The sequence below is a fragment of the Neolamprologus brichardi genome, chromosome 16 (genome assembly GCF_056152115.1).
Source record: "Neolamprologus brichardi isolate AB-2024 chromosome 16, ASM5615211v1, whole genome shotgun sequence".
NCBI classification, from domain to species: domain Eukaryota; kingdom Metazoa; phylum Chordata; class Actinopteri; order Cichliformes; family Cichlidae; genus Neolamprologus; species Neolamprologus brichardi.
The window spans coordinates 25,746,196-25,761,362 of record NC_142119.1 but is presented as its reverse complement, the minus strand read 5'-3'; the positions used below and the strand labels follow the sequence as shown (position 1 = coordinate 25,761,362).

At 39.4% G+C, this 15,167-nt stretch overlaps 1 protein-coding gene across 1 annotated transcript; it reads right to left on the bottom strand.

Annotated features, from left to right (window-relative positions):
* Window positions 1-380: 380 nt before the first annotated feature.
* Window positions 381-13,626, bottom strand: ifih1 (interferon induced with helicase C domain 1). The gene is made up of 17 exons (XM_006788529.3): window positions 13,056-13,626; window positions 12,568-12,724; window positions 10,300-10,431; window positions 10,006-10,056; window positions 8,766-8,816; window positions 6,922-7,142; window positions 6,180-6,390; window positions 5,132-5,349; window positions 4,599-4,700; window positions 4,353-4,476; window positions 4,039-4,254; window positions 2,371-2,627; window positions 2,137-2,286; window positions 1,858-2,019; window positions 1,583-1,776; window positions 1,385-1,478; window positions 381-983 (listed from the first exon to the last, which is right to left on the bottom strand). Exons 1-17 carry the CDS (start codon window positions 13,488-13,490, stop codon window positions 780-782), a joined length of 2,979 nt encoding a protein of 992 aa, XP_006788592.2. The 5' UTR covers window positions 13,491-13,626; the 3' UTR covers window positions 381-779.
* Between the last annotated feature and the right edge of the window lie 1,541 nt (window positions 13,627-15,167).

Below are 15,167 nucleotides of genomic sequence, written 5' to 3'. Positions count from 1 at the left end.
GTATTTTTTTTCAAATGTTGTTGATTTATTATTTAAATATGAGCATAAAGAGGAAAATGGGATAAAAATGAGAAGGGCAGTCAGTTTTGTAATACTTTTGGATCAAACAAGTTTCCTGCTTGTATATCCAGACAATGTGATCAAGCAGGTAATATATATGTTTGCGCAAACAAGCTTAAAAGAGGCTTTTAGGAATAGCAGTGCTGTCTCAATCGTAGTGACTCACTAACCTGTGGATTTAATGGAAAATCCACAGCACCTGTTTGTGTGCGTGTGTGACAGGTGGGCTCTGAGGGGCTATCACAGACTCGGTGACTCCCATCTCATGAGACAGCCAGAGTTTGAAAGGGAAAAAAAAAAAAAAAAAAAATAAATATATATATATATATATATACTTTATTTTCTTGCTTTGCTTTTCCAGTTCATTTAATACCAGTGACAAACCCTTACATAGAAAATTAATACACTGTAATCATGCATTATTTCAACAGTAAATCCCATCAAATGCGAACATAATTGAAGAGTAAAACCCTTATTCTGCAATTTTGCACATTTCACAATAATACTTTAACCATTAAAATGATGTAAAACATTCGCACTTTTTCTTTACGAACACGCTTCAGTCCCATCACCATTCATTTCTCCAGTTAACAAGTAAACATTCAAAGGAAACATAACATTCACTACTCTGATAAGGTTATTAATCCTGTGTCGGCCATACGGCAACACAATAGAAATCAAGGCTTTCTCGGTCGCTGGTTATTCTACGTGGTTTTAATTCACATTGTTTCGTCATCATCCGAGTTATCGGACATGGTCATGTTGATTGCATGTTCAGCGTAGTCGAAGGCAGAAAACTTGATGGGGACTTCATTCCACTTGGTGCATTTGCTAATCTTCTTTCCATTTAAATCCACCACAAAGTTTTTCACATCAAGGCAGGGGCACTCGATCCCCTTGTACATCATCATTGAACCCCATCTCTGTAACAGAATGCAACACAACATATAATGAGTATTTTATTCTGCTCAATGCAGGCCTAACCAAGACTAAATAAAGGCTTGCTTTTGTGCCCTTTTGTCCTGTAATCTAAATTTGTGGTGAAACGTGATCTCAAATTAAAGGGCTGCAGTCTTATGTCATATGACAGACTCACATTTCTCTTTGAAGAACTAGCTTTATTGGTTATGACTAAGAGTCATAAATGTCCTACTTTTTTCTAATTATGCTTAAGCATCAGGTATGTGCATATGCTGAACGACTCCTTGTTAATGCAGCAATGCTGTGTTTAGTTATCTACTAAATTGAACATTCTGAATAAGATTATCTTTTTAAGATTCACAAGAGAATTTCCAAGTAATTGAAAAACCTAAACTGAATCTACCTGTCCGCAGTTTTTACATGCAATGAAGCCGTTGGTCTCATAGTCGAGAAGACGCTCCTGAAGAGTAGTATTTTCTCTCTGAATGTAAAGTTTCCTGTAAAAAGATGCAGTAAAATTGATAATAATCACAGCACAACTACATGAGTGGAATACAGTTCAACACATACAAAAGGTTAAGAGCTGAATCGTAAACTGTACCTAAATTGTGGCGTCACATTGACTCTGTGCATGTTTTCGATGATCTGGATGTCGTCGCCCGTGCAGATTGGCTCGCTGCAGCTTCGGCAGCTAAACTTCACATTAGATGGGCTCTCGTTCTTTATGTCCTTCTGCTTCTTCTTCGTCATTCTTACTTTCTCTTCCATTATAGCCTGAATCTGAAACTCGGTGATCTGAACAAACAAACAAACAAAGTCTCAAAGCCATGTGGGTTTTCAGTTTAACAACGACTAAAAATTCTGAAGTAAACGTACTCTTTTTTCATAGGCTGCCTGATTTAAGGATTTAATTTTCTGAATGGCTTTGTTCATCATTTTCTTGCGGTATTCATTGACGCACTCCTTTTCAGCCACCCCGGAGTTCTTCACCTCGACCAGCGTGTAACTGCTGTCCTCGGCTCTTCCTCTGCCTTGGGCCTGAGAAAGGCAATTGTGAGTGAAGGGTAGGCAACCACGTTTGTTTTACACAGGCTAATATTCCTTCAATTACTGGGTATACCACATTCAATGCTCATTATTCAACTCATTACTGACCTGAATCATAGCGATCTCGTTTGTCACAAGGCCATATCGAATAACGAAATTGCAGGCTGGTATGTCCAAGCCTTCCTCAGCTACTGTGGTAGCAATCAGCAGGTTGACTTGACCGTTGCCAAATTTTTTCAACACATCCTTTTGCTCTGCCTGATTAAAACAGATTTATAAGAGAAGGTTAAGTGTAAGGCGCAAATAATTGTGCAGAAAAATTGAGAGAAATGTAGCACTCACCGAGGTCATTGGTTTAACAACACTCTGGTCTCCTCCTCCAATGACATATGCTGATTTCACTTCAATGTCAGCAAACTTGGTGTTTTCCTGTATCCACTGATTTAGAGCAATGGCACTGCGTCGTGTTTTGATGAAAATGATCCCTCTGGCTTCATCCCGAGAGCTGAACTCATGCAGAATTTTAGTTCTTAGTTTTGACAGGCTGTCATTTTCATACTCTGGATTCTTTGCTAGAGTCTCCAGCTCCTTCTTGTTGTCTGTTAGACACAGATTACAAAGAACTGAATGACATTTTTCTATTGCTGAAATCAAAGACATGGTATCTTTTTATGAGTTCGGGGGCGATCGTGGCTCAAGAGTTGGCAGTTCGTCTTGTGATTGGAAGGTTGCCAGTTTGAGCCCCGGTTCGGACAGTCTCGGTTGTTGTGTCCTTGGGCAAGACACTTCACCTACTGCCTACTGGTGTTGGCCAGAGGGGCCGATGGCGCAATATGGCAGCCTCGCTTCTGTCAGTCTACCCCAGGGCAGCTGTGGCTACAACCAGTGTGTGAATGGGAGAGTGTATAAATAGTGGTATTGTAAAGTGCTTTGAGGGTCTCGAAAAGTGCTATATTATTATTAAATATGAGGGTTTATAACTCTTCTGTGTTTTTCTGGTAAGTATAGCGGTAAGCAGGTTAGCTCATCTTTACAGACCAGGACCAGGACCAGAAATGTGGGAAGGGTTAAAATCTACCACAAAATTCACAGGTAGACTATAAATTTGTTTAAGTTGTGCCTGGTAGAAATCTGGCTTAATTGGCAAACCATGAAGGTTTGCAAAGGACCCTTTTAGGCTAGCTCCAAGGATATCTCCACATATTCCAGAAGTAAAATTGCTTATTTTATAGGCAGTAATACAGCCAGTACAAAAATAATTTTGGTCTCTACAGCTTCTTTGCCCTTGATGATGAAGGACACATTCATTTTTAGATATTGTTCTTAAAGGCTTAAACTTTACTGCATTATTAGGAAATCAGACACCAAAAGTGCAAAGAATCACTAAATGTTTATTGTTTTGATGAGTTCTTGAGCATGAGACAGACAGCCAATTTGAATAATAGCTTACTGTGTATTAATCATAATAAAAGACTGTTCAACAAGTCTGTGTATCAGTTTTTGTGTTTTAAATTGCAGTATTCTTGCACGCACATATTAACTAATATCTGTACAGTCTTTGAATGGATCTTGCTAACCAAGCTTGCATCCATTAGCTGATAGCTTTGTATTTTACGCTGTCGTTCAAATATCATCAAATCAGGATCTAAAGTCAAATGACAGCAGCTATGATGCCAAACTCAGTGTTTCAAAATGGTAGACTAATGACCATTGATGTTGCGTGTCTGTCTTTTATATACACATAATTTCTGTCTTTTTTGTTCTGAATGCTGGCAACCACTGCAGACTTCAAAATCCTTTTTGTTTTTCATTTGCATATGTTCATAGGTGGACCTCATTTTCCGTGGACAAGTCTTGTTTAGCTAGATCCCAGTTTCACATCTATTAGCTAATCTAAGCCAAACAATATCTTACCTCACATTTACCAAAAAAAAAAAGATTTTCCAAATCTCAGATTATAAAGTCAGCAACTACTTTTAATTTTTAGGCGAATGCTTAGTTTCACAATACCTTCAAACAGATTGAAGAGGAACCTCTCAGTATCTGTGATTTGTATCTTATGCTCCTCCTCCGGGGCAGTTTTTTTCTTCATCTCCTCGTTGTAGTATTTGTTCAGGAAACTGAAGGCATCTTGCATGCGAATCGTGTTGCTGAGATTCAGGCTCTCGCTGTACTGTCGGAGGTGCTCTGCACAAACTCGTACTTTCTGATTTTCATCTTTTGCAGCTAAAATGGATCGAGACAAGTACTTTTAGACGCTACACACCATGGGAGGTTGAACAAACGATAACTAGTGAAAGATGAGCGTAAAAATCTGTTTTCACCTTGTCGTTCTTTTTGAACAACCCACTGTTCGTAATTCTGAGAGCCGAGGTCACAGGTGGGGGTCAGCTCGGCATGGTTGTGAATGGCGGTCATAATTTTCTTGATTACATCACCAAAGGGATCCTAAAAAGGATATTTAGTTTCACACACATGTAATCCTGCATTAACATCAGCTGGAGTCCCTCATATGAATTAGAGTCAAAGAAAAGCTTAGCACAAAACCATGCCATGTTAAACAGGCATACCTCCCTCCTATCTTCAACAGAAACAATTATTTTTCTTTGCTCCTTTTTGAATTCCTCTTGGCTCCTTGTCATTATTCTGGAAGCATCCAAGTTTGCACAGATCTGTGAAAAAAATACAAAGATTTATGTTGTTAAAATTAATCCCACATCTTGATCTCATGATAGAGCGTATTTCTGCTTATTTTCTGCTGCAGTGGAAACTTTATGGCTGACTTGTGTGCATGGTCAGTGTGGAGCAGTGGAAAGAACTTGGCTGAATCAACAAGTTTCTCTATGACTTTAGCAGAAAAAACTGGAGCAGGATTTTGATTAAAAAAAGATGTTGTTCACTGTGACATGTGAGTTACTTGGTATGGACACAAAGAAGTGTGACTGATGGCTAGTTTTATTTCCCAGACTGTCAGATATATTAATCAGAAGCCTTAAAGACTATAGCTAACTTTAAATAATGACTAAATGTGCCAAGAATGAGTAGAGTAATACGCATGCAACACTTTTGTCCACACTGGTGAAGACGGAGAAACAGTATTTACACGCAGTATGTGCTCCTCGGCTTTTTCCATTTTCGTGGCTCCCCCAACTCCTGGAGAGGCAGTCAGGCCCAGGATCTGAGGGAGGGGCACAGGCTCCTTCTGCTCCTTTATGAGCCTTTTGTTCTTGTGTTTCTGCTTCAGGTATCGCATCATTATGTGGTTGTAGACGCCTCCCTTCTGAGTGTGGTGACACTCATCTATTATAATGAGTGTCAGGTCTATATGTGCAAAAGAGAAACACAGAAATGTTGCTTTGTTTCAAAAATAACATGCACGTGTCCCAATTTCTCGCTGCCACATTACTGCCAAGAAACAAAAGTGCTCAAATCTTAAACGACTGTAATTTTCTCGACCAGCAGAGCTAATTTTATCCCATTTATTTTGCTTGTTACGTAAACAGAGGTGATTTCCCTCACAGATGCCATCTCTCTCCCAAACCTACCCACACAAACCAGTACTTTTCTAGGAACCTTTGACACAGCAGTTTAAGCCACACAATAACATATGTTGGAAAACTGTCTACTTCAAAAAAAACCAAAAAACTTTATATAGTTTGGATTTTACAAAAGTGTAAGCAGGGTGAATTCTAATTATTCCCATGTACTAGTTTAAGCGATGCAATGCAAAATCCTCCCTGGAGGAAAAAGAGAATGGAGAGTGGCAGCTTGATGTATTTTGGGTGATAGAAGCTCTCATGTGAATTTGATGAGCCACACACTGATGGCTTGAACAGACGTGTGGCCTGGAAACCAGGAGGAAAAAAAAGTACACGCTTTCAGGCGTTTCAACAAACAGCATATGTTCCACTGAGGTGGCTATTCCACCTTGGACTTGTGAGTGCCAACAGGAGTAAGCAGCAGAGTCGGAAGACTTTGACAAGATGCTATCAGGGGAGATGCTGCTCTGTCCTTTGGGTGGCTTTCTATTCCAGAAGCTGTCAGAGTTTGAAGCTTAAGCCTGGATAGATTTTAGTGAAAGAGTGTGTTTTTTAAAAAAATATATAATGACAATTTATTTAATTTTGTGAAATTGTGTTGAAATATCATACCACTTAAGTTCACGCCCTCATCCTCTCCACTGTTAGCCCTCTCTAAGTAGTTTTCCAGAATCTGGGCAGTGCAGATGATGATGTCATTTTTCTTCACGATTTCTGTGAAAGAGATTTTGAGCTGGGAGTCTCCGCTGACTCGCTCCACTTTATATTTGTTCTTGAGAAAGGGCAGGAATTCTGCAGAGTAGTGCTGCTCAACAAGAGGAACCTGCAGGGCATCAGAGCACATGAAACTTTCATGAAGTCAGTGCCACAAAAGTCAAGAGATTTAACCGACAAAATTAGAAAAAGTCTTTACTGTTGTTTTTAGGATCAGAGAGCTCCTGATGATTTAAGTGTTTGTGCCAACATTAGTAAACCAGAACACATAAATATGTGCTAGACTGTTTGGTTAAGGCAGGGTCTCAAATTAGCTGTGCAGTAATTTAGGAGCTTCTGTTGATGTTGGTTTTTAGAGCAGAGAGAGTAAAAGCACCGGGTTATTGTTCTGCTCTTTTTCACAAATTAAGAATCAGAAACTGTGATGATTTTCAGTGGTGTTCACAATCTTTCTTTATTTCCCAATCTGTTTTCAAATGCAACCACATAGTTTTACAGCTGGAAAACCTATAACAGACCACATGAAGCATGTGCTAAAAAATAACAATGTTCAGGAGTGCTTAATGAGAAATGGGCAGAAGTAGGTTAGCATAATAGTGCAAACCCAGACGTATTCTATACCAGACAGACATTGTAGTACCTTGTTCACCAAGACGATCACTTTTCTTGGTTTCCCTTCAGCCTTCCTTCTGTCCAGATGTTCTTTGGTAATATAAACTGCAACTCTGGTTTTACCGCTTCCTGTGGGGAGACATACGATGATGTTTTTCCCCTCCAAGGCAGGTCCAGCGACTTCCATCTGATAATCTCGAAGAGTAATTTCTTTTTCTGGGCTTCTGGCAACTTCTAAGGCACTTCCATCTGCAAAGGAGAGCAGAGGTTCAGAATCACAAAACGTCTGTCTGTGTCAGCAACCCACAATTACAGACATGACCAACAGGAAATGTCTGCTTCTCTTTGTTTTTGTTCCTGGGTAAACAGAGAACATACACGTACACTGTACAGTACATCCATATCATGTAAGATGACCTAACTTTAAAACACTTCCAATAGTTAAACCACAAACAAAGGCACTGAGTAGAGCATGTAAATCATGTTTCAGTGTTACAAGAAAACATTGTGCACTATAAATGATGTCACTGAGAGGCACTACTTAATGCAAACCATACAACACTAGGACTTAAAAGCAAATGCTTCTCTATATATAGTGAGTGCTATTTGATATTTCACACCAGTCTACTAATCTAAAGGTGAAAGTGACAATAAAAAGGGAAGGGTTGAGGCAGACTAACATCAAGCACTATGTTTTCTTATATATGTTTTTATAATAATCAGATTACTTAGAGAGAGACATTACAAGTCATTGCTATTTGCCTTATTTCCTCTACAAGTACAATAGACTTACTATGATCCACTTAGACTCCAAGTTGCTGGCAGGCTGTTACTTATTTGCTCTGTCTAGGCAGGGGATAATACATGACTAAGACACCAGGAGCAATATGAATGTACCCCCTACTCTGCTCCCCTTTCCACTCAACTCTAAGTTCTTCTTCCCCCCAGTTAGAGTTTAAACCCGCCAAATCGTTTTTTTTTCTCTCAGTGCAGACAGTTTTTAATGACTTGGTATGCCAGAGGTTACAGTGTTGTTTCAAGCAATTTTATGCAAGCAAATGCAAGTCTGTAAAGATGAGAAAAAAGAGCTTTAACGATATTAATAAGTAAACAGTGGTCCATGTGGCCTCCTGAACTTCTGAGAGCAGTTCCCATAGAATTATTCAAGAAATAAACATAGAGCTGTTTTCAGATTCATTAGGACTGAGTATGAGCTCTGCTCATTTTAGAAAACATTTAAAAAAAACAATTCTGCTAGAGATTCGCCTTGCAGGAACAATCTTTCATGTAAACTACTCTGTTAAACCCATTTTCTTGCAGGCTGCAGACATATTTGGGGCCTTTCTACTACTGAAATAACCTGACTAAACTGCAAAAGAACTAATCTGATTCAACTCTTTTCTTCCTGCTTTGCTATTCAGGGTAGAGTATTCCAAGCAGAAATGCACTTCCATGCACATCCATCATATAAGCCAAACACTACAGAGCCACATGAATGTAACTTTTCCTTTACATTTCCTTATACTCCAGCATATGGTTTTCATTTGAACTGCTAGCTATGCGCTGTCCTCTTTGACCTCTGTGTAGTTCAACATGATGCACACATGGAACTTGTTTATTAGTGTGAAACTGGCAGGACAGAGTTAATGTTCCACTAATGTAACCACATGTTACAGCAACATTTTTCCTTTACCGTACTTCATGTTGCCTTTAGGTTACTCAGGATACTTTAGGGCAACTACAGCTGCACTGATCTTAGTTTGGTTATCGTGTATGACCTACTGAGGCAAAATAAAATATTTGTAATTACCAAAAACCCCTTTAAATACTTTAATTGCCTTAACAGGGTGAATAAAAGTGAATCCATCCCACCTGGCTGTGAGGGCTCCGAGTTGCTGGGCAGTTCACTGCTTGCATTTAAGTCTGAAAGGACATAAACCAAAGTTAAAAAAGTTGGTAGTTACAGTGTTAGCTGTAGTTTTAAGTGAGGAGCTACTGTTTTGTGCTGCTCTGTGTTTGCATCAGAGTTAATGATGAAGAGTTAGACTTATTTTGAGTAATTATGAACTAATCATTGCCTTTATACACGCACCGGCCTTTTTGTTAAGTACACCTTGCTAGTACACAGTTGGCCTCCTTTTGTCTTCAGAACTGACATAATTGGATTCAGTAAGATGCTGAAAACATTTCTCTGTGATTTTCCATAGTAACATGATGATCATGTGGTTGCTGCAGATTTGTTGGCTGCAAATCCACGATGTGATTGAAATGCCCCACTCCATCGCATCCTAAAGGCGCTCTATTGGATTGAGATCTTGTGACTGTGGAAGCCATTTGAGGACGATGAACTCATTGTCATGTTTAAGAAAAAAAATTGAGATGATTTGAGCGTTGTGACATACCACAGTATCTTGCTGGGAGCAACATGGGTACACTGTGGTCAAGAAGGGGTGGGATGGGATGCAGGCTGTGGCATTTAATCGATGCTCGTTGGTAGTAAGGGGCCCAAAGGGTGTCAAGAAAATATGCCCCAAACCATTATGCCACCAACACCAGCCTAAACCACTGGTACAGGGCAGGCCATGTGTGAGCCTGTGCAAACTGCAGTCTCAGTTTCCTGTTCTTATCTCACCGGAATGACATCCACCATGGTCTTCTGCTGCTGTGGCCCATGTGCTCAACAAGGAGTTACAGTGAGTTGCTGTTGCCTCCTATCAGCAGTCTGGCAAACAAGGTATTTTCTCCCAGAAAATTGCCACTTACTGGATATTTTTTTGTCTTTTTCTGGCCATTCTCTGTGAACCCTAGAGATGGTTGTATGGGAAATTCCCAGCACATCAGCAGATTCTGAAATAGTCAGAGCTGTCTGCATGGCAGGACAGAGTTAATGTTCCACTAATGTAACCACATGTTACAGCAACATTTTTCCTTTACCATACTTCATATTGCCTTTAGGTTACTCAGGATACTTTAGGGCAACTACAGCTGCACTGATCTTAGTTTGGTTATTATGCATGACCTACTGAGGCAAATAAAATATTTGTAATTACCAAAAACCCCTTTAAATACTTTAATTGCTTCAACAGGGTGAATAAAAGTGAATCCATCCCACCTGGCTGTGAGGGCTCTGAGTTGCTGGGCAGTTCATTGCCTGCATACAAGTCTGAAAGGACATAAACCAAAGTTAAAAAAATTGGTAGTTACCGTGTTAGCTGTAGTTTTAAGTAAACTGAATTTTGTTTGTATTCCTTCAACCTTTTCCATATTTCCATATACGCATTGAAAGTTTAAATTTCTAGCAAAGAAATGTTAGATATATTTTAGATTAATAGTAAGAATGACACGTGTGAGTGCACTTCCTCAGCTCTCCTTAATGCTGACATTAAACAGACATGCTCTGTGTAACCTGTGGCTTGATCCATAGGCTGTTCGTTCACGGTGATCTCCATGGATTCAGTGCCATCACAACTTTCAGCTGATGTTGGACTCTCCCCTGTAGCTATAGGTTTGTCTTTCAGTGATGGTTTCTTATCTGATCCTGAAAAATGAAAAAAAAAAGGAACATTTTATAAATGAGGAGTGACAATTTACCTGGTAACAATTTATAGTACAGTACATCAATATTTGCATAAACACAGATGTTTCACTTTACTTGAGTAGGTAAACAGTAATGGCAAACCAGTCCCTGAGTATTAAGGAATTACCTTACAACTATTAAATCTGACATTTCACTTTACTTAAACAGACAGAAAAATAGAAGGTACTGGTGAAAATACTGAGAAGAAAACAACTGATCAGAAATTAAATATGATGTTTTGTTTTGCTTTGTTAGTAATGGTAAAGTAAATTTGCAGTAAGAAGGAACTACTGAGTAATTACTTAGTATGATGCATGAGGCAACAGAAAAATAGTAACTAATGGTGAAGTAATTATTAATAAATGAGTAGCTATTGTTTTGTGCTGCTCTGTGTTTGCATCAGAGTTAATGATGAAGAGTTAGACTTATTCTGAGTAATTATGAACTAATCATTGCCTTTATACACGCACTGGCCTTTTTGTTAAGTACACCTTGCTAGTACACAGTTGGCCTCCTTTTGTCTTCAGAACTGACATAATTGGATTCAGTAAGATGCTGAAAACATTTCTCTGCGATTTTCCATAGTAACATGATGATCATGTGGTTGCTGCAGATTTGTTGGCTGCAAATCCACGATGTGATTGAAATGCCCCACTCCATCGCATCCTAAAGGCGCTCTATTGGATTGAGATCTTGTGACTGTGGAAGCCATTTGAGGACGATGAACTCATTGTTACGTTTAAGAAAAAAAATTGAGATGATTTGAGCGTTGTGACATACCACAGTATCCTGCTGGGAGCAACATGGGTACACTGTGGTCAAGAAGGGGTGGGATGGGATGCAGGCTGTGGCATCGATGCTCGTTGGTAGTAAGGGGCCCAAAGGGTGTCAAGAAAATATGCCCCAAACCATTATGCCACCAATACCAGCCTAAACCACTGGTACAGGGCAGGCTATGTGTGAGCCTGTGCAAACTGCAGTCTCAGTTTCCTGTTCTTATCTCACAGGAATGACATCCACCATGGTCTTCTGCTGCTGTGGCCCATGTGCTCAACAAGGAGTTACAGTGAGTTGCTGTTGCCTCCTATCAGCAGTCTGGAAAACAAAGTATATTCTCCCAGAAAGCTGCCACTTACTGGATATTTTTTTGTCTTTTTCTGGCCATTCTCTGTGAACCCTAGAGATGGTTGTATGGGAAATTCCCAGCAGATCAGCAGACTGTGAAATAGTCAGACCTGTCTGCCTGGCACTAACAGCTATGACACACTCAAAGCTATTGAGATTACTTTCCTCATTCTGATGCTCGTTTTGAAGCAGGTTATATTAACCATGTCATGAGCTGCTGCCATGTGACTGGCCAACACGATATTTGCATTAATGGGGAGTTAAACAGGTATACCTAATAAAGTGGCCAGTGAGCGTATATACTAATGCCTTCTAGAATGTTTTAAGTTAATAATGATTATCTTTTTCCATAAATATGGTTATTCCAGGATTATTTGAGGTTATTTGGATGACTGTTTAGTAAAACAATAACTTGTTATTTTCCTTTGTTACACTAGTCTACACCAAGAACATGGCTTTAAATCAGTGGTTCTTAACCTTGTTGGAGGTACCGAACCCCACCAGTTTCATATGCGCATTCACTGAACCCCACTTTAGTGAAAAATAAAATATGTTTTTTTTTTGTTCAAATTCAAGACATAGATATGTTTTTTACTGGTGCACAAAATGAGCCATGCATGTCATGGCGGAGGCTCTGCCGAACCCCTGAGACCGACTCACCGAACCCCTAGGGTTCGATCGAACCCAGGTTAAGAACCACTGCTTTAAATATAATAAAGACTAGAACTAAAACTCTCAATCATAATTAATCTTCCCAATTTTAATTTGTGGGATTGTTGCAAAGCAATGATCACAGTATATTTACTAATGCAGTTGGATTAAAGATACTGAATTCCCTCTGTAGTTGTAATCACTTATGTGCACATGTTTTATACAATCTGTCTATATCTCACCGCTGAGACTTCTGTGTCCCAAATTTCCCTGATAGTATTTGGTGTATTGGGTGTGTGTCTTCCAGCATAGTTCAGTTACCTTCGTTGCCAGTCAACTCATTATAGAGCACATGGTGTTCAGTGTCTTTAAGAACTTGAAGAAATGTTGAATACCATCCTGGTGGACATTTGACAATTCTTCTTAAAAGTTCCCTTGCGCCACTCCTGCGTCCCCTGTTGCCGATTTCAGCCGTAATCTAGATGATAAGTGTAATGAATAAAGTCAGTTTGCTAAGAAATCAGAGAAAGGCATTGCCACCAAAAGGATGAGCGGCCTACATTTGTCTGCCATCTAGTGGTCAAAGACAGAAAAGACATGTTTTGGGAAACAGTTGAAAGAAAAGGTAAATACTGAAGCTATACTGATACTTTCGAGGTTTTTCACACCAGTGAAATTAGTGTGAATACACACAGTGAACCTTTGACACCTGAATATTTTCTCTCTTACCACCAAAGCTCATGTGCTAAGCAGCATGCAAATAAAGCAGTAGTAGTTTTGAAAGGTTGGTTGCACTATAATGTACTTACTCTGTCGCGCTCATCTTCGGTGAGCAGTTTTTTACTGAAGCAGTGTGTACACACTTCTTCTGTAACCATGTCTGCAAGGCTGGGAATAAGTAAGTGAATAAGTCGGACACAGTTTTCATTCTCTGCCTCAGCTTCGGGAGTTGGGAGATTTAACTGCATGTAGTCAGCTGCGAATTTACAGCCCCCTCTATTCAGTGCGTCAACGAACGCAGCGAACCATCCGGGAGTATGTGGCTTATGAACTACTGCGTTAATAAGGGAGTCCGCAGCCGAAATATCACCATCGTTTCTGGCCTTCTGTCTGATCCGTTCCTTTTGCTCGTTTTCGATAAAGTGTATGAGATCCAGGACCCGATCCACCACAATAAGCTCCTTCAGCCTCGGCCTCAAGCAGTCGATCAGGCACTCGCGCATTTCGTCCGTTTCAGACTCCATCGATACTCACTTAACCGATAACAGATCACTAAACTGGCTCCTGCGTTGCCTAAAACTACATTCACAGCAAACGCGCTGATTCACGGTGCCTTTATCGAGGAAAATGGAGCTCTTTCACTTTCGTTTCTCCCAAACAGTCAACATTTAAAGCGGCCACTGGGTGTCACTAACGTACCACAGTAGTTCCAATAGATCAGAAAGTGACCTAAATTGACTTTTTGTAAATCGTTTATCGTACACAGTATTATTGTAACATTATTGTAGTGAATTTTCTGCATTGGCGACCATAGCAACACCTTTCTAGTGCTATTGCCTGGTAGGCCAAAATCTGACCTTATATAATTCAAACTTTGAAGCACAGTGACCAGAAAAGAAAGGAAAAACGAATATTTCAAAAGCGAAAACTTCCAAGCAACTCATCTCTACATCACGAGTTATTTTGGTCCATCACTGGTTTCTTTTCTCCACCCTCTAACTCTGTTATTGTTCTTTAATGTAGCGATAGAGCCAGCCAGTTATGCCAAAACGTGATCGTCTTGTTTGCCTATACTATGAAATATATGTCAAAAATATCGATATCAAGTTTTTTAAGGCAGAGAGAATATTTCTGCCACGAGGTAGAAGCTACAATCAGTTTTTGGCGAAACAACGTTTATATATCATTTATTTATCAATGTAAAACGCTCACTGACGTTAAAAATGCATTTTTAAGGAGAGACAAGGGGGTTACAGAAATGTTAACAAACATAACACAGTTACATTTAAATAATATTTCTATAAAGATATTTTAAGTGGTCAAAACGAATAGATGGATTACAATGTAGCATGCAAAAAAGCGCAGAAGTCTCCTAGGCAATATTCTTCAGGAATAGTTTTCCAGGCTTCATGAAGGACATTCACAACATTGATTCTTTGGATATTGGCCGCCTTTTGTTCTGTTCTCTGTCAAGATGATCCCACATTGCTTCAATAACGTTGAGGTCTGGGCTCTGAGGAAGCCAATCAAAGACTGATAGTGTTCCATTATGGGTTTTTTTCTACGCAGGTATGTTATTACTTTACTGGCTGTGTGTTGTGATGTTGAAAAATGAAGCCAACTAGATGTTTTCCAGATGATATTGCCTGGTAGGTCAAAATCTGACCTTACTTTTCTGTCTTCAAATTACATTAATTTTGACAAGATTTCCAACACCACTGGGTGAGGTGAAGGCCCAAGTCTTTGGGTCTTATACAGGTGTGTGTTGACACTCACTATTATACATATTGGGAATGATTTGTACCTAAACCAGTTGCCAAAAACCTCTGGTCCTGTTCTAATTTACCATACCTTTATCCTTTTCCTCTTCATAAAGAATAGCTTCTTGGCAGCCACCCATCTGATTCATGTCCTGTGTCAGATCTTTGCTTTTTTTCTTATTTACTTTAAAAAACTCACCCATCAAATGCTCATCGTTCATATGCTGTAGATAGTTTTTAGGCCTGGCTTCTTCTTTTATCCTCCACTTGTCGAGTTTCTTTAGATTTTTTTTTAAGAAGACACCAAACATCATGCAAAGGTGTGTCAAGTTTTCAGCTTTTAGCTCTGTGCAAATCACTTTCTTGGTGCAAAAACACTACTTTATGCCAAATTGTCTTATATAACTGTGTGTTATTGTACTTGATTGATTCTGAGGTCAG